General features: G+C 39.8%; 1 protein-coding gene across 1 annotated transcript in view; it reads right to left on the minus strand.

Moving 5' to 3' along the window:
* tln2a (talin 2a) overlaps positions 1–20,329 on the minus strand; it is an 88,934-nt gene that overhangs the window by 35,905 nt on the left and 32,700 nt on the right. Inside the window, exons 3-18 of the mRNA XM_029279281.2 lie at positions 14,900–15,071; positions 14,349–14,446; positions 13,558–13,687; positions 13,203–13,355; positions 12,821–12,963; positions 12,548–12,675; positions 12,175–12,238; positions 11,958–12,062; positions 8,266–8,421; positions 7,277–7,378; positions 6,729–6,805; positions 3,501–3,681; positions 3,137–3,250; positions 2,844–2,952; positions 2,126–2,334; positions 568–666 (exon numbers count right to left, since the gene is read on the minus strand). Of these exons, the coding sequence (XP_029135114.1) occupies positions 568–666; positions 2,126–2,334; positions 2,844–2,952; positions 3,137–3,250; positions 3,501–3,681; positions 6,729–6,805; positions 7,277–7,378; positions 8,266–8,421; positions 11,958–12,062; positions 12,175–12,238; positions 12,548–12,675; positions 12,821–12,963; positions 13,203–13,355; positions 13,558–13,687; positions 14,349–14,446; positions 14,900–15,035 (2,004 nt within the window). The 5' untranslated portion in view covers positions 15,036–15,071. The remainder of the gene's footprint in view (positions 1–567; positions 667–2,125; positions 2,335–2,843; positions 2,953–3,136; positions 3,251–3,500; positions 3,682–6,728; positions 6,806–7,276; positions 7,379–8,265; positions 8,422–11,957; positions 12,063–12,174; positions 12,239–12,547; positions 12,676–12,820; positions 12,964–13,202; positions 13,356–13,557; positions 13,688–14,348; positions 14,447–14,899; positions 15,072–20,329) is intronic.

Below are 20,329 nucleotides of genomic sequence, written 5' to 3' on the forward strand. Positions count from 1 at the left end.
CATCTGTAAAAGTCAATTTCTATAAGGCACAGGAATCCATTTCATGGCTGCATGCTGACATGCAGGCAGTTTCAGCAGATAGTTGTTTCCGAGGTTTCTGCCTCTTTAATTGAAGTTTTTTTCTTACCAATGTAACTTTGCTAAATGGTGCTTAGGGCCGTGCTCATGATGGATTTAAGTTCAGTCTTTGTAATATAGCAATGAGTAAGGTCTTTAACCTGCTCTTTGTAAAGTGTCCGAGGTGACGTGTCACGAGTTGCCGCTATACAAATAAAGATTGATTGATTGATTTTGATTTCTTTATGGAAGAGTGTAATACACTAACAATCCGGGATCTGCCAAGAATGAATTACATTCAAAGGAACAAAAATGCTTGCAATGGCAGCTAGAATAGCATCCAACTGAAACAACAATATCCAGTTAGATACAAAGAAAAAGTGTTGGGAAATGTTTCCATATTTCCCTGGTTACAACGTGTTTGTGGTTACGTTTCTGGCCTGAGCTTTCTTTGACCCCGACACAAAGAGTGATGATATTGATAAATGGCTATACAGGGTGCAGGGTTACCTGGAATCTTTCGTCTGTCTCGCTCTCTCCAATCTGGCGCAGAAGATCTCCACTGGCCTGCCCGATGCTGCCTGCTGCTGTCAGCACAGTCTGTCTGGGCTGCAGACACACACACACACACACACACACACACACACACACACACACACACACACACATACACACACAGACAAAAAACCATCAGCCTGTAAAACTGCCTTCAATCGTCTGGAAAGACAACATCATGATGAACCTTGATATGTGGCCCTTATTCAACCTGTACAGTGATTAGCTGGCTGCATGTTGCATCTTAAAATCAACATCAATTTTATTTTTAAAGCAGTTTACAACATTAACAACAGTATGTCATAAAAGACTCAACAGTAATGACTAGTCAGTTCTATTTATCAGCCTGCATCATTTTATCACACTGGCCTTGAGGTAACACGTTACCATGCAAGCATAATGCTCAAGTCTATAGAGCCCAGGGTTGTCCCAAAGATAGATAGGCCTGTGCATTATGCAGATTAACAGCCATTAACTGTACAGAACATTAACTTCTGAATGATACATCCACAACAAAACAGCAGCAAACTCCTAATAGACCTCAGTGAGAACATTGTAGCCCAAGTACATGCAGACTTTCCTAACACCAGAGAATAAAATGCTCTTTAAAGATTTTCTAATGCAGGTTTCATTTCAATATAGGCATTAAAAGTCATGTCATTCAGTCAGAGCTCTTCACTCAGACCCACATTGACTATTCAGCTGAGCTCATTTGCTCCTGATTCTCCAATGAGACGAGACTGCAGAGCCTGTTGTTATCTCCTCTTTGGGATGGCCATCAGGGGACAGGATATATATTAAAAAAATTGTATTATTTGTAGATTTTAAACACAGATGTGTGTTTTTGAGATATCTAAAACACCATGACCTCTTAAGAAATCCAATCTATTGACATTGCAAAACGCTAATGTATTTTTATTTATTTATTTAAAATAAAAAAACACATTATGATGATGAGAAGAGAAACTCCATTATTAGCAGACCATTTCATTGGTCTTCAATATTGTCGATCATATGGGCGGAAAATATACCTAGATGGACCACCTAGCATAACATGCTGCATCATTAAGATCCCACATCTCAAGTGTTGCCAAAACCCGCCCTACTATGTTTCTGATTGGCCAGTAACGTTTGTTAGGTTGAGAACGTGAGCTGTGTTACTTGCATACCATTGGTAGGTGAACTGTATTGAGTCGGACTTCATCAAGCGCATTCACAACAAATTCCCACATGTATTTAAAAAAGTTTTTTGTTTTTTTTCACTCACGGCCTCATGCCGGAGGTCCGACACGGTGCCACAGTACTTTAAGCCCTATATACATCCATCAATCATATCCCCCCTCCCCTCATACTCCTCAGATCTCCACTAATTGCACAAGTCACCTACATTAATGTAAAAAAAAAAAAAGCAGGAGTCGCCAAAAAGCGACTGATTTGCATGCATGAATAACTCAGGCTTTTGTTCTTTTATACAATGTGTCGTTATAAAACGGTCTGAGGTTCCTTTGCTCACCTCTCCAGAAGCGGGCTCCACAGCCTTCAACAGGTCGGACACGGCCCCCGCCAGCGTCCTGGCAGCCCTCATCAGGTCATTTCCTCCACCAACATCATCCTCCATCAGCGCAGCCAACAGCTTCACACCCTTTGACATTTCTGTCAGGTTGGAGGAGATGGTGGTGATGGCGCAGCCTACTGCGGTGTAGTCGGTGTCCGTTGGATCTCCTGAGCATGGGGAAAAAAAGACAGAATAAAAAATAAAAAATAAAAAATATAAACAATACAACTGCAGAAGTATAGTCCATGTAAGCACACGGTAAATATTCAGAAAAAAGACTTGTTGATGTCTGAAGCACGGATAAATCCATTTAAAAAGACCAGCTTGTAAAAGTTCCAAATGGCACAGAGTGAAAATTCACTAAACCACAGCAGGATATAAGGAGGCTATAAGATTTAATATATAGGGTCTGCAATGATCTTAATGAACAGCAGACTGCTGGAAAGGTTCTACTTCAAGCCCTTAATTGGCCAGATAATTTGAAATCTGCAGAATAGCAACACTTAAATCTCCTTGTAAAACTGTGGGCACGGCTAACATGTTCTGTGGTTACAATAGGGGGTTCCTAATAAAGTACGTAATGCAGCTGTACTCTGCAATCTATTACTTCATTTAAAGTAAACTGTAGTTCATCACAACTGAACACTTTCTGCTGAGTCATGTTAGTGCCACTGACCAGCTGTGAGGTTAACAACAGAAGCTGTTCCCGCAGTGATGGCGTCCACCTGGGAGTGGATCTCGTGTTTTGACTCATCCATCTTGTTCTGGATCCAAACCTTGGACGCCTGGGTTAAAAGGGGACAGATAGTTCATGAGAATGAGCCTCTTTGCATGCATGAAATCCAGCTAAAAACATTTTCTGATAACACTACTTTAATGCATCGCTAATACAAAGAGTAGTGGAAAATTGGATTCTGTTGGCTGTAAAACACTTCAGTTAACTGTGGACACATGAAGACTATACAGTACCATGTCCTGTCCAAGTGGTGGCAGGTTGTCCACCTCCCCAAGGTCAATCTGGGCCTTCTGCACAGCTTGCATACTGGTGTTGATGGTTCCCATCAGAGCCTGTTGTGCTGAGCTCTACAGTTACAAGAAGATTATCAGGTTCACTTCTCACAGAATGCAGACAGGGGGATTGCCCCCATGAGCTAAGCCTGTTTGAATTGTAAGCATGTGTAGGAACCAGTCTAATAAACTTAAAGGTGAAAAATAAAAAGGAAACTAACTGCTGAACGAGCAGCATACAAGACATAATTCCTGTACAAAGTAACATTATCCATGAATGAAAAATACACAAACATCTTACTGAGAACCATTTTGCTCTTCTTACCAGCGGTGGCATGTGACCACGGTGCATCTGACCCATTGTGATCTGCTGTTGAGCAGATGGCATGGTGCCCATGCTGAGCGACTCTGTGCCGATGGAGCCTGAGCGGATCACTCCCGGCAGTGCCACTGAGCCGTGCTCCACCCGACCAACACGATTAAACTGCTGCTGCAGGATGGTAGACCTGCAGGTACACATAGAGGCAGTTTAAACAGCAGCAAAAAAATGCCACCATGTTTTTCAAACTTCAATAAATTCAGTCCCATGGAACACTAAGCATGAAAGAGAGTAAACCTGATCAGTTACATGAATTAATTATACTCTAGAGTCACATTACACAAGGCCAGGTCAAAATGTTCTTGCCTGATAAAGCCTGACGATCAATGGGATTTATTTGAATGCACTGACCAGTGCAGAAAATGAAAGGTTTGAAGCACACCTTCTAATTTGGTTAATACAGGCATAGTGGCCCTTATTACCAAAGGGAATTAGGTGGAATATAAATCACTGAGGACTTGTGATTAATCATCATCCTCTCACCCACTCAAATAACTGCTCTCGCAGCTGTTAAAAAATATAACTGTGCCAATCACACCGACACAGGATGAAAATACTTCAGCGAAGGGAGAGAAGAGACCAGAAAATGTTCTAGCAGGAAGAAAAATAATGGTTTTAGGAAGGATTTAGTTATTCACATTGTCATTTGTTTGTTTTATGCCCATAGTGTTGACTGTTCCATTTTGCAACAGAGTACGTTAGATAATTACAGACAGAGAGAGAGAACAGCTTGAACTTTTATTAGATTCATCATTATTCTATAACTGCCTCACCTTCTGCAGGTACTCAGATGAACATTTACTCAAACCTTCAAAAGGGAAATCTTCAAACAAATGGCACGTTTCAGCAGGGTACTACGCTAAAATAATGTATAACAACAAAACATAGTAACTATGTCTATTTGTCAAATTTGGGTAAAACTCAAAATCTGACTTTTTAGAATATAACCTTAACAAAAAATATTATTCAAATCCAAATGTGCCGTAGATATGCTATATTTCACACATTAAAGTTATTAAAAACTAGAAAAAAAATTAGAAGTTAATTAAACAGAAAATCACACTGGCTATGTCCAAATCACACACTCCTCACTACATAGTGAATATGTCTTTTTGTATTGGTGAGAGTATATCTACCTCTATAAAATTCACTCATTGTATCCCACAATGCATTGTAAAAAGTAGAGTACAACCAATGCATAATATACCATCATTCATTGCGGTTCAAAGATTTTTAGTGGAAAGTAATGTTTGACTGTTCTCAGATGAACGAGAGGAGAATGAACACAGAAACCCTAAAAAAACTCATATTTAAAGGCATTTCTTTATACTAAAATCAAGAAGCTGTTTCAATAAAGAGTAAAGGATTTCCAACAGATGAATGGTAGTTTTTTTGCCAAATGGTGATGACAGGCATAAGACCAGAGTTTATAAGCACAAATAAATGGGCTTGGTGTAAGGATATGTTTCATTTTTGATAAAAAATTCAGTTCTTCATATTTATGTATATTTGTTATTTAACAGTTATCATTCATCATCGGCCAGCGTGAAGCTGCACGTTTTAGTCGTGGACCACCAATGATGACATTATCTTTGGCTGCAGTACTGTTTGAAATGTTTTTTATTTTCAGTCGTTGTGCTAAAAGAGTACACTACATAGTCCACTACAGACAACTCTCTGTGTAGGAAGAAGGAAAGAAGTGTACTAAATAATTACCTGTATTTTTCTTTTGAAAAAACAACGTTTTATTTCCAAGAGCTTCACATTTGAATAACTTCATCTGATATTAACTATGTCAAAAAGTAATAACATTTAAGGTAATCTTTCAAATAGCTTATCATCTTAGCTTAGCTTAGCTTATCTCAGCTAAGCTTAGCGTACTAGCCTAAACCTTTTTTTTCTTTAAATCCTTAAAACTGAAAGCTAAACAATCTGTTTAAAGGGGCATGAAATGTAGAAACTATCCTATTCAATTTAAAATTCACAAACAACATACACATCTAACATGAAAGACAAATAACTGAGCTAATCATTCAGCTGTAATGTAGTAAGAGTATATCAGTGACTGAAAACACATGAAGACAAAGCAAAGGAAGGTAAACAGTCAGTTAGATGAAGACTATAAGAGAGTGTGATTTTGTGTCTTGGCTGTGTGTTTGAATGTGTTGACAGCCAGTGTTGTGTTCATTTGTGACAGTGGGTCACAAACACAAAGCAGACCGAATCTGCAGAGTCTTCCCAATGTGTACTTGTGGAAGACAAAGCTTTGTTCTGTTGTTCCTCAGATAAGGCCATCCAGAGTTTGGCTCGCTGCATGTTTGCAGTATTAAAGACTTTTTGCCATCAGGAGAGCGCACAAGCCCAGATAAAACAAAAGGGGAAAAACTGCACAAAAAAAACGATCCCAGCAAATGATTTCTCGGTTGAAGGAAGCAGGACAGCAATATCAATCGAGGCTTAACAGGAAAGAGGGCTTCAGTTTCATACTGAGAGTCCCCTGAGAATGAATGTGATAATACACATCTAATCAGGAAATGTTCAGATAGACCCTCCACTTGTCAACGGGCAGACAAATTTCCTCACATAGTGATTATCTCTCAGGATAAAGTCCGGCTCAGGAGGTTAAAAATTAGGCTCCATTAAATGGATCTGTGCGTTGTGGTCGTGAGGAGGAAATTGAAAAAGAAAGTCTGATATTAAGTTTTGGGACAACAGTTAGCAATAATATTGTGTGCTGCATTTCTCCTCCTGGAGAAACTTTTATCAGTCCACAGGTTTACATTTAACTTTTGATTGATCATGCACTGCAGGGATGACTTGAGAAATACTGCAAAATGATTACATTGAAAAACACGTCTTTTGTCAAATAGCTTAGTACGTTTTTGTGAATCTTTCTTTTCAAAACGACATTGTTTTCAAGAGCATATTTTTTTTATAGCTAATAAAAAGAGGAAATCTGTCTCCAACGGTTAAAAGAAGCCCTGATTGTCCAATAACTGTGATTTGGTCTGAATGCTAAAGGTAGCATGCTGTTAGCTAGCTTGCAGCTGGCTGTACAGAGAAGACCATGTTGGGTGAGTTTGTTAGCATTCCTACATTTACTACAAGTTATTTTCTGTTTATTAGAATGAAAGTCTTGAACGTAAAAAAATATTTTAGTTATAAGGTACATACTTTTTCGGTGATACAGATTCTTCGAGCATGGTAGACTCCTCATCTCCCTCTAGTCCAAAGCGGTCCTTACTTTGCTTCTGCAGGAAGGGGGGGAGAGAGAGAATACACCAAGCTTTTAGAAAATAGAACAGTGACTGCAGAGAGGCTGCCCTCAGGTGATCTGTCTGTATTTCAGAATGTGCGCAACATAAAAGAAAAAACCCGGGACCTAATTCAAGCATCTCAGAGTAGGACATCAGTCTCTGGCTAACACATCTTATATTATTTAATATTATAATATATAATATTATTTGTAGGTCATTAAAACAACAGTTGCTCTTAATCATATACTAAACAATTAAAAAGTTGAAGTGATGGTTCTAAACAGCATGATGAGGTCTTACAGTGTTCTAAATGAGTCCAGCTGTGCTGTGTTTGTCTTTATTTAACATCAGATGTACAACACAGCCGCCTGAGTACATCAAACATCAAGAGATCTGACACTTCATCTGCCACAGGAGGGTATCGATTCATCATGATTCATTTGTATATCTAAAGAAGTGCCTCACCTTTTTCAGGATGATGTCGATGTATCCTGCAATGAGCTGAGAGATCTGTTCCCCTTCAGTGGTCTGCACCGAGTAGTAGCTCTCCTGGTACTCCCCAAAGTCCTTCACACAAGAAAACACATACTTTATCATCTTAAACATGGATTTTATTCTGGACTGTGGAAAGAAACCTCTGCAAGAGCTTGCGCTGTACACAGGCTGAGGATTTACTTTGAGGATTACTGCGAATCCATGGAGCCGGATAGTTTCACATGAATGCTACACATTGTATTGGGTGACATCAAACTGCAGCAACATATTGAGAGTCAGATTAAACCAAGCGGAGTGGAGTTTATGTAAGAATCACAGCAGAAAAAAAAAAATGATCTGCCTCACTTGGACCATGCATCAAAGAGGTGGCGAGGTGAACCAATCTAACAACATTTTTAAATAATGACTCCTTAAATATATGAGCAGCAAATTAAACCTTTGACACTATTTCACACCCCAGTGTCAAAGAGAGAGACAGCCTGAAGCACAAAGCACTCAGCTGAATTAACAGGAAGAACGAGAAAGCTTGTTAATTTAATAAGGACTGTGCCTCGACCAGATCTACAAGATTAAATCCATGTTGCTCACTGACTCCGGGTGCTGACACAAAGGAGGGATATTGACAGGGAAGACAAAAGAGTGAGTTCAATAACTGAAGTGCACAAGGGGCTGAATGGAGAGGCAGACTGAGCACTACAGTGATTGTTTTAGGGCCTATGCAGAGAAGAGTTCACTGCAAACTTGTCATTTTTTATTGACTTCTCGGGACATAAGGCTCAGTGTGGACTGAATGAGTAATTAATAAAATGGGCAGGAAAAAGAAAACAGCCAGAATTTGCAGAAGATTGTGGATTTGTTTTTGGTTTTTTTTAAAGGATGCCTATGTTGTAAATCTATGTCACACAAGACTCTGTGTTTAAATCTCTGGTGTGGGTGTGCAGTTTGTGTGTAAGTCTCACCAGCGTGAAGCTCTTGGGTGACGCCGCCCACCTCTTCACAGTGGTAAGAGGCCACTCCTGAACCACATCTTTGGTCCTCTCCTCCACTCTCATCACAGACTCTTTGGTGATCCCCAGGAGCCGCGGCACCAGCTTGTTCTTACTTTTCATCTTTTCCTGTTAAGGAACATTAAGATCGCACCACAAACAAATATGAAATCAAACATCTAAAAAGGTACTCATCACACATGAAGATGGCTGAGACAAACAGGAATGCTGCCAACATTGAAAGTGTGTCACACTTTAACTCCATGTGTGATTGCTTCCCATGTACAGTCAAATATATCTACTATTTCCTTTCAGGTCTAATCAACACTGGATTACTGTATGGGGTGTATCTTCTCTGATGAGCGCTGTGTACCGAGTTGACGAGATTTCCGTTCGTCCCAGTTCCCAGACGAGATCTTTACTCTTTGCTGTGTTAGTGAAACCATTTGAAAGAAAATTATTTGTTTAATCTTTCTTTATATTCGGCAATTGAGGAAATCAAAGTGTTTCATTAGATCTCACGTCTGGATTACCTTGGCAAAAATAAAACATAAAAACCTGTTCTAATAAAATAAACATGAAATGTGATTTAATCTTAAAACGTTATTCTAATCTGTAAAACTTGTAAATAAGCCTTTACATTCTTTGCATCTATTTAGTATTAGTGTCTCGATGCCTTTTCTAATTCTTTACACCTGTACCGTTTCCATAATGTGCTATTGAATCATGATCAGGCTAACTTTATGAAACATTTTTTAAGAGTTATTTTTGGGAGGCTTGTAATGCCTTCTTATAGAGACAGGACAGTGGATAAAGTCAGATATCTGGGAGTGAGAGAGTGAGGAATGTCATGCAGGAAAGGAGCCATGGGTCAGATTCAAACCCGGGGCCACCTGCTTTGAGGACAACAGCCTCTGTACATGGGGCCACAAACTAACCACTAGACCAACAACGCCCCACCCAACATATTTTTTTTTAATGCAAAACCCATCCTGCAGCAGCATTGCTAAAACATATTGAAGTGTTACTAAGTGTTTCAGCAAAGGCTCTAACAATGGCTTATGGGACTGTCAGAGTGTTTCCTCTGATACTGATAGCAGTACTCATAACAAGACATACCACTGTTTTTCTAGGACCATAATTAATCACCAAAAATGTACAAGTGCTCTCAGTTAGGCTGCTGGCAACAGCTCAGTGCTCCTTTAGAGCCATTATTTAAAGCTCTGTATGTTTTGTCATCAGTAACATGTGCTCTTTATTGTCTCAGTTATAGGGGTCATTTTACTTTGGTTGGAAGCTTCTGTATTAAAACAGACATACTTAGAAAATGAACACAGCATTTTTAATCTTAACTTTATTCTTATCGTATCACTGGTATCCCCAAATTTACTTTTCTCAAGATGTTAAATTCCTGAGCTTGTTGAGAGTATAATTTAAATAAAACTAATTCAGAGAAGGGGACAAATCAACAGTTCAAGCAACACTATTTTAATTCATGGGCCTAGCAGCTCAAAATTCAGAGTTTGCTGTCACAATGATCTGCCAAGATGAGTATTCATCTGACTAAGCAGTGAAAAAAAAACTTTTCCCGGTTAGTAATTAAAGCGTTATGTCTTAATCATGTCTTTATCTGCCTGTCACAAACTCTCAGCCTCCCCCTGTGTTCACTAAGCCTTTGATGTTTTATTTCATTCGCTGCATGGAAAGAGAAAGCATTTTCTTCAGGAGCTGCAGTCAGCGAGCAGATGGGAGGACTGAGATGGGCTGTGACGTGAGGGCAAAGAGGTGAGTTTTGTTAAAGTCCAGCAGGGCCTGTAAACTCTCCGGGGGCCTCAGGGGGTTATGGGTTAGGGACTATAAGCTGCATTTTTTTCCAGTGTTTATTTTTGAAGATGTGCCTGCTTCACTGGATTATACTTGAGGGTGGAGGAATGACAAAGGTGGGGAGATAAGATGTGAACTGATCAGAGAACAGATCCAATGCAAGGGGGTGGGATGTGTAGTTTTTACACTTGGAAAGAACAAAAGGTGAGATACACCGTGTACTTGAAGGACTGTGGAATGTGAGCTCCTGCGTGTGAAGATTAGATGAGGTGAGCTCTGATCTAATGGAGATTTTTGTTCTTTAAACCTCGTCCGAGCTCTTATCCTCTGGTGCTGAAAGCTGCTGATGAAAAGCCAGGACCTGTCTGGCAGAGAGTCAATAACAGCAGCCCAAGTGACTTTTTTTTTTTCTTCAACTCTCCAAGCAATTACCCAAAAATGATGTCATTTTCCATGAGAGCGCTAAGCAATGAAGTCTGAAAAGGTGACAAGTAGGAAGAGATTTATGGATGCAGAGAAGGACGTTTCCCATCTTTATATGCGGGATGTCCTTTTGGCGAGAAATGATGTGGGGTAAAAAAAAAAAAAAAAGACTTATCTGTCACTCTTAGCAGTTACACCAGAGCTACACATCGAGAGCAGCAAATTGGTGCTCCTCAGCAGACATCTGCTGGCAGTTGGACTTATTTGTGGGAATTAGTGTCCCAGGTTTTGCTCCCAGTCTCCCTGTTACACTCCACTTCCTCCCACACTCACTCTGAGATCATCTTTATAGCCACACTTGGCTGCATGGACACATTTGGTTTCCTTACAGCAACTAACTGACCAACCTGACCCTGCAGAGGTGGTGCTGCGGCCATATAGTATGTGTGTATGTGTGTGTGTGTGTGTGTGTGTGTGTGTGTGTGTGTGTGTGTGTGTGTGTGTGTGTGTGTGTGTGATGGGGGGAGATAAATGACAGAAAGAAGGTAATGCGGGGACATTATAGCAGGTTTCTCGCTTTGTAAAGTGTTGGAGAAAGAAAATGGCATCATAAATGAATCCTTCAGTCCATCAGAACAGCTATGTGAACGTTTCTTATGCAGTGTAATGTTTCAGTGGTTATAGCATTTTACATTTAATTGATTCAAATGCAATATATATTAATAAATGAAAATAATCTGAAAAACAAACATTGTAAAAGCATTATGCTAATAATTAAAGCAGACTGTTTAAGCCATGACCAATGCAGTTCCCAACAGATCTTTCTTTTGCATTTGTTCAAAACTTAAATCTCCGACTGAGCTGAATAAAAAGGTTGCTGTTTGTGTGTGTGTGTGTGTGTGTGTGTGTGTGTGTGTGTGTGTGTGTGTGTGTGTGTGTGTGTGTGTGTGTGTGTGTGTGTGTGTGTGTGTGTGTGTGTATATATATATATATATATATATATATATATATGTTGACCGGATTAATAAAGTATTTCTGATTCTGATATCCATCAAGCATTGAGGCTTTTGATTCCGTTTTAATATTTTACGAGCTATAGTCTCTCCTGTCCCTTTTTGAGCAGGGTGTTATTTCTCTGCGTGTAGAGGACATAAAAAGCTTTGAAGGTTCAGGTGGACACAGACTATTTCCCCTCCTGCTGTGAGCTGCCTCCAAACTCTTTATCCAGTTAACACCGAGCCCAGAGAACAGATTTCACACTCAAGAGATAAAAGGCTCCGACAACTAATTCCAAAATCTGCTTCACTTCAGGCTAGATTATTTCACTTTTGGAGGGTAGATGATCTTTTTTTTATTGAATGAAACGGTTCAGGGGTATTTCATTTAAATGCTCAGAAAGAACTAGATTCACAACTTACCTTGACCAAGAAGAAGGAGACACCATAGGTCCTCAGAGAGCGCGCCAGTTTGACGTATTTCACCTTTGCTTCGATCTCGGTCATTTCCCCACAGTTATTGTGGTCCTGCCGGTACGAATAGACAAGCTGTCAGTTTCTGAACAATTGTGGCAAAATGTGAAATGAGCTGAACGTGAAATCTGAATATTTGCTTAAAAAAAAGACAATCTGACCACACCTGGAATACTTTCTTCTCAGAGCCTCTCTGCTTGATGTATTCCTTTGGTAGAAACTCCTTCAAACTAATAAATGAAACAGACAACGGAAATGTATGAACTAGATTCATCCCACTTTTCTGTACGTAATGTTCTCCTTCTTCAGTTAAAAAAAAAAAGTGAATTTCTTTTAACTGCCACATTATCTCAATATGGGTTGTGTTTTATTTGATCTTTATTTTACCAGGAAAATTCTCAGTAAGATAAAAGCTCTCTGTCTTAAAAGGGCGTCATGGGAAAGGCAGCAGAATAAAAGAAGCTTCAATCAGACTTTTAGAAGCAGAGAGTGTTTCATAGTAAGTAACATTTTCTTTAACCCTGTTCTTAATTCCTTACTCTAAGAATCCAGGTTTGTGTTTATGCTCGACGTGAGGTCCAAACTGGATCTGAGCCTGAATGCCTGCGAACTCACAGGCCTTGTCAAACGATACCGGGTGCGAGCCGTTTAGGATGTCATCCCGAGCCTGAAAGACAAACACAATCTTTTGTAAACTTTTATCCTAAAGTTAACATGCTGGTGGCTACTTGTCACCATAAGGTGATGTTCCAGAAATGTTATACGCTACATTCTCATCTGTTGGTAAAAATATGAATTTATCATCATCAGACCTGGACATAAAGCAGGTTGAGTTGGACCGGGTCTCTGGAGTCCACGTTCTGATCGGAGTAGAAGAACTTGCGTCTGAGTAGCAGGGTCTCGTTCTCGTCCACCCCCTGCTCTCTGAACGTTCTGCTGTGGTCCAGCCAGTTCACTAATAACACAAGAAATAGATCAGAAAAAACGGGGGAGGAGAGGATTTAGAACAGAGATTAAAAACAATTTTAGGTTTGGATATTAATGATCTGTGTGGTTTGAAGCAGTACTAAGGACCTTATGGCCTTGGGTTCATTAACACGTTGCAGAGTACAACAGTATGTGATAAAGCGTATTGAGTTAAACTGTTAACCGTCTACTATGACAGCAGATCAAACACGGGTCGTCTAAACTCACGATCGTCATCCGTGTGTAGTTTAGCTTTCAGCTTCTCCATCTTTCTCTCGTCTCGCAGCAGCGTCCTGTCTTTCTTCAGTGTTCCCATTCCATCATCCTTCTTTTCCTCCACCAACTCCTGGATCAGAGAGTACTCCTCGTAGTTTGTGATGCCTTGGAATCCAAAGAGGAAAAAGAAATGATGATTTACCTCATTCAAATCATGTTACCCAAAGTGTTCTGAACAGTCAAGAATGGAAAAATCACAGATTGGAAGGTTGTCGACACTTTGTGATGCTAAAATTGAAAGTATGTTTTTAATACGTTATACCGAATAAACTAAAAAGGTGGAATGGTAAAAGATAACACTCTGTACCTATTCTGCTGCATATAGTCACAAGCAGCTCGCCCACTGTTTTTGAGTCGTCCACCATGATGGTTTTAACCGCACCATCCAACATTTTGATCTTCTGAGGCCTCTGCTTCTTCTTGTATTCAAGGATGTCCTGCAAAGAGACAAAGGTAGAGAGAAGAGAGATCAGGGGGAAAATAAAGGACCAGAGAGGAATGCAGGAGCGGAATGTATGAGAGAAATAGACAGAGAGCTGTAAGAGGGGGTGGGAAGAGTACCCACTGTGAAAATGATCAAATGCATCCAGGTTTGCATGGAGAGCGGAGCGAATATAAGCCAGAAAACCTTATTTAACGGCTGCCTATCACAGCCCGCTTCTCCTTTCCAATCACAACAATGAGCCGAGATTTGGTGCGGAATAATTGGTCACAGTCATGCCTTCTACCTGGGTTGCCTTTGGTGGATTTGAGGAGGAGAAACCATTTAGAGCTGGAGATAGAGCGCTACATGACCAAAAACAGTCAGTCGGGCGTTTGGCAGAGAGGATCAGAGAATGGCAAAGGATCTACAGCTGGATGCAGGATTCTTCTTTAAAGTCACATTTTAAAGCTTTCTTTGACTTTTTTCTTGAGATTAAATTGTATTCTGTGCTTTTACTTTCTCACTCTGCTTCACAGTTTTTTAACTCCTATCTATCAAAGCATGAATCATATTGAAAGAGATCAACAAGAATCAATCAGTGAGGTCAGATTCTGTGTGTGCGTGTGCGTATGTGCGTGTGTGTGCGTGTGTGTGTGTGTGAAAGACATATTTACCCCATTGCGAAGCATGTAGTAGTCAAGCGTCCTTCCAGACTCCAGCCAGATCCCTTTTCTGGGGTCTTCATCTGACAGAAACAGACCGTAGTCTGAAGCTGCAGCAGTGAGGAGAAACGTCAGCAATTATTTTTAATGCACGGATCAAAAGTGCACAACATCAGATCAGAATGGTACACCAACCAAACAGATGTTGAAAGTCAGAGAAAGTAGGCTAATGCCAATTTGAATCCAGTTCACCTATTTTCAAGCACAAAATTAACTCATTCACATTTCCTTATATGGAGCTGTGAGTGGGAATATTGATGATGCTGCTTTTAAAAAGAGTTATCCTGCTACCTCTGTATAATCACTTACTGAATGTAGCACTATGATGGCACCATATGATTGATTTTTGATGGACTTTTGGCCATGTTAAATTAAGATTTTTTTTTGCAGGAAGACAGATATAACATGTGATCCCAAGATTATCAATTCTTGTCTAGCCTTCCTGTCATAGTTAACACCTTATCAACTGTCCCTCCTGTGGGATTGTTCTGCATTATTCTCACCCTGTCCGGACTGAGCCTCGGGGACCCTCTCTCTGATTATCCTGCAGGCATCATAGACGGCCGTGGAGGGTTCAAACTGCATCGTCTTCACGACATTGCACTGCCGGACACAGATTTTTAGTGACAACACCACCATCTTTGCAGGCAGTGTGGGCGGGGTCTGCAGCTACACCTGTGCAAGAAAAAGGAGAGAGAGGAGATGGGGGGGGGGGGGGTTGAGTTAGCTGGTTCAAAACACGTGCTTAGTGATGAAAGTCATTGACTGTGATAAATGAGCCAGATGTTTAAGGAGAAGAATGGCTGATCTTGTTATGAAAAAGGGTGCACACACTTACACACACTTCTCTTACAAACTGTGATTTGTTTTTTCATTCAACTGTACTCAAAGTTGCATTAATCCTCTGTGGCATCCCTGCAATGCTTGATGAAACAGGTAACTGTTTTTGTTTTTCATCTCTGCCACTAGAGAGAGTCAAACCTGGAGCCATTCCTCTCACTTCATGCTTCTGTGCTTTCTCGTCGTTATGCATGCTGCGCTTTCCCTCGCACTGTCATAAACAATGACATTTTATGAAAGTGAAGAAAGTGCTAATTTGTGAACAGCGAGGCCATTGTCATGCTTCATGAAACAAAAGAGCCGACAACAAATGTATCACTTTTAGAAAACAGCCCATCTGGCCCCTGAAGGAGACAAAAACAAGGCTGAGTATTCCTGTCGAAGGGATTTTTAAGCAGAAAATAAGGAAACTGAGTGATCCACAGGAAACTAAACAAGACAAGGGGTCGCTCAACAATGTCATATTTGATGGATGAAACAGGTCACTTAAAAAATAGTTTCTTTGGCAGTGACCCAAACATCAACAAGAGGTTGACCCAGTACTGCTATTTCCACACAGTCAATTCAGGAGTCTCTATAATCTCTTACAACCACAAGACTCTGAACAACACACTTTAGATATACTTACTGTTGAAGTGTGAGCCTTCCACCTCATTTGTTCTTGATTACATATTGTCTACAGTTCTCAGAGTTTTAGCTCTTTGTTGAGCTGTCAGACCCTCTACCTTACAGTTTTTCGTTCTCATTGGGTAATTTCCACTTCCAGAAGGTTTCAGCAAGAAAGCTCTCCACCCTTGGGCGCCAATAGTCTAGTGTTTATGTTGTGCGCCCCATGTACAGAGGCTGCGGGTTTGAATCCAACCACAGCCCTTTGCTGCATGTCACCCCCCACTCTCCCCCTCCCATCATTCCCTGTCTCTCTTAAACTGTCCTATCCAATAAAGGCAAAAAGGCCCAAACAATAACTTTAAAAAAAAAATTCTACACCCGCTCTTTACTACCTGGCAAGCAGCAAACAGTAGAAATAAAAACCTAAACTGTTTACACAAAGCGGCATAAAAAAAACAAAACTAAGAGAGACAGCAATGTACCGTGGTAGTTTGTGGGACAAAAAAAAGAGCAAAAAGAGGCTGAAGATTGCATTAGTTTGCTTGAAAATAGTTGTAAAAAGTGAATCGGTGATCATATACATTGTATGGACTATACACATCTGCTGTGATTCACAAGAGATAAAATGTAGGAAGAAGAAGGAGAAGTGAGCTGTGACCTCCCTCACAGAGCATCTTCTGTGTGGGACCAATGGAAACACAGGGCTCCTCTGTTGCCAAGGGGTCAAAGGAGAGAGGTCAGTCATGGCCATGGCTGAATTACACGCAGAGCCTCTGATCTGCTTGGGTCGCCCCTGACCCTGACTCAGACACACAGAATTTGGTTCCTATGTGAGATGTGTTCACATGCAGGAGTGAAGGTGTTCATCTCGAGATGTTGACACTCCTCATCTGGATCCTGACGCTTCACTGTCAGCTCCACATTAGATAAGAGCATACATTATAATGCCAGAAAAGTAGAGCATCCCCCTTCCAACTCTCAATGGAAATAACACAACAGCCTTTAAAAGGAGAATCTTAAGAACACGTTCGAGCTCTTTCCTCAGATAGACACATATTTCTTAATTACTGCATTAATTCAATGCTTAGCCTTTTAATCCATCTCATTGCTTTGGGCTCCGTCTCAATCAGTCAAGCACTTCTGAAAACCTCCTGTTGATAGTGGTTGGACCAAAGCCAAATACTTTCTCAAAATTGCTCACACAGTCAGAGTCTGAGTGCGCTTTAAGGACAAACACTATCCTGAAGCAGATGTCAGCTGTTATTCTGGTGAAACCCTGCTGGTCAACTGAACCTTGTGAATGTAAAGCTCTCTCAAAAGGGTGGATAAGAACAGACAAACTCTCAGTGATGCCCTTCAAAAGACCCTCTAATGAGGTGATTCATAGAATGAAAGCAACAAAGATGACTTTGTGGACACACAGACAAGACTGGAGAGGATTTAGGAGAATATGAAGGCTTGTTCGAAATACTACAAACTCTGTATCAACATGGTTAAGAGTAATGGTTCATTTCCCTCCTTCCCTTTTCTGTTTTGAACAGATAATAAACTGGTTGGCCTCAGTGGTATGGATTTCAGCTTTTTTTGCCTCAACAAGCAAGCTGCAAAACCACAGAATAATCTGACATTTCCTTTTCGGACTCTAATCGCTGCAGCATCAGCCGCTAACAGCCTGAAGAATGGTCTGACAAACAGCAGGAAGAAGTGAAGAGATAAGGGGAAGTGATGAAGAACGAGTGAGATAAGCTAATAATCTGATGAAATGTTTATCAGTGGAACCACTGGCAGGCTCAGTGGGACTTCATAGAATGAACTATTTAAAGAGAACGCCTATTTTGTACAGTTTGTGTTAAAAACACAGAAATCAATGTTCACATTAATTGACTTCACGGTGCAACATTTCTTATTTGGCTTGATGAATATTTGACCTGTTTTTGTAACGATGTGCTTCCATACAAAAAGAGCTAATCCAGAGATTGCACTTTTGTCAATGCAGCTCTAATGTCCGCATGTGTCACTATAAAAGAAAAAGACAGACAAGTTCTCCATCGGTGCTCCCTATCTTTTTTTTTTTTTTACACATTCTGAATCATTTGAGATAATAAGCAATGCCATACTGCACAGCTTTGTGTCACATCCATTATCTGTGTCCTGAAGAAACATTGCATTCTTTCCTTTCTTCAAATGTGTTTGATAGCTTGAAAATAAATGAATAAAACATGAATTGGTAAAAAAAAAAAAAAAAAAACTCTTAAATTACATAAAGACAATTATATAAGATTTTCAAAATGAAGGATGTTTTGGGCTTTATAAGTTATTTAAGGCTTATTTCATGCATCTGGAGATAAATTATACAAAAACTTTTTCTGTGTTGATATTAAAATATTCTCAAAATATTATTGAACTGTTAACTCGTAACAAATTCGACCTTGATCCCCTCCTAAGGTACACAAATGCTGTTCTGCTCCTTTTCATCATCTGACCCAAATTAGTTTGAACGGTCCCGCTAAATGATTTTGACTGTCAACTTCTCTTAGTAATTGAGCTAAAAACTGACATCCCATTAGCTAAATTGCACAGTGATACCTCAGGCTCAAAGTCAAATCCATAATTATGCAGGTGAAAAAAAACAACATAAGCTCACACAGAATGCTTTTCAAATTTAGCAACCGAATGAGTCCTTTGTGAATTTATTTCACTGCGAAACAACACGTCTTTAATCAGGATAGATTTGTTTCAAACACTAAAAAAGGGGAAACATGCAAATCAAAATCACCATAATTTTGAGCAGGATATACACTAGTTGAGCACAACATGGAGGTGAAACTCTCTTTCATCACGCCACAAGTCAAAGCAGAGTCTCCTTCCAAGCTGGATTACTACACAAGCATCCTATTATACATTTCTCTTCTCTGGCAGGAAAAAGGATTTGCTGAGATCAAATGTGATTGTAAAGCCTGCAAAATACTTCAGTAAAACCATCTCATTAGGCTGACACTGAAATCCAGTGTGGGAATGTGTCTCCTATGTGGAAATCAACACACTGGAGCACTAACAAGCCCACAGTAATCATGGACCACAGAAACAAATAAATGATTTTTTTTTATTTATTTTTTTATAGAAAACTGTTTGTGAAGAGAAAAAGATTTACAAGATAACAAATTTACTTGGATACTGTTAAAAGTAGTGTACCAAAGTCATCTCTATTGTCCAAATCAAAAGACATTTTAAGTACAAATTTGGCAGTATCCTTCTAGATCAATAAAAAAGACATAAATAAATAAATACAGACAAATGGCCAACTATCCAAACGCTGTAGGTAATACTAACATTGATATTAGTGAAAAAAAGACTTGTTTTTTAATTAGACAAAGAGTTAAGAGTCATGCTAGCTCTGAGTTAAATGCTAAAGCCTCCACGCTAACATGCTTGTTCTGTGAGCTTGTAAGTTCTTTTATCTAAGAATAACTAACAGAAACACACATTTCAAAAACACCATTCTTTCCACACTTGTTTTGTTTAATTCAGTTTATATATGAAAATGTTTAATACCAAATGACATGATGTACATCTCATCTAAGCTAAGCACGTCAGCATGCTAAACCTCAGAAATAGCATTAGCAATTGCGATTTTACAACAGCCCCATTTGGAAGTTCTGCCGTCATATTGACATACTGGTACCCAGGGGTGTTATTTGTCATTGCAATACGGAAGAGGTAGTGCGTGTAAACACACAGCAGGGGCTTCACATACACAGACCGCTATTCTGCCCTGCAGCCTTTGACGTTGCACACATCTCCACCATCCTACACATGTTATGCCTCTGTTACGATGGAAGATCAGGGGGAAGAACAACTTTGCCTCACCATTCCCTTCGCTGCATTACACATTGCAGGCGAGGCGTATAGCAGCGCACATATCCCACATTGAACTGGCAATATAAGCTACAACTGTAAACACAAAGCACAGCTGTGACTCACAGGAAAAACCAAAAAGGTCTAATGGTGTACATGAATGTCTGCACTGTGTAGTGTCTGTGACAGCTGTCAGAAGTCTTGACTCAACAAGTGTTGCCATTTTCAGCCACGTACTTCACAATTATATTATGAGTAGAAAATAAGAAGAACAATGAATAGAAAATGTATTTTAATAAAATAACTATATATAACTATATAATATATCAAAATTGTCTCCCTCAACTAATCCCGGCCTTCACATTTATAGCTGAAAAGAGCTCATCAAGTCAGTTTAGACTAACAATCTGGTTACACGACTGATGAGGAAGCAGTCCAATTTTACAATTGTAGTGCAACAGAAAATAAAGTGAACTTAAATACTAGATGGGAGGCTGATGACACACCACATGCTACTTCAGTTCCTATGTGAGATGAAGTAGAGCTGCATTCTACTTCCATCTTATATCCTTAAATCATCTGGATGCAGGCCATCTGTTTGCCTTCATGCTTCAGTCATCTTCCTGCCT

Source organism: Labrus bergylta, chromosome 3 (assembly GCF_963930695.1).
Source record: "Labrus bergylta chromosome 3, fLabBer1.1, whole genome shotgun sequence".
In the NCBI taxonomy this organism is placed as follows: Eukaryota; Metazoa; Chordata; class Actinopteri; order Labriformes; family Labridae; genus Labrus; species Labrus bergylta.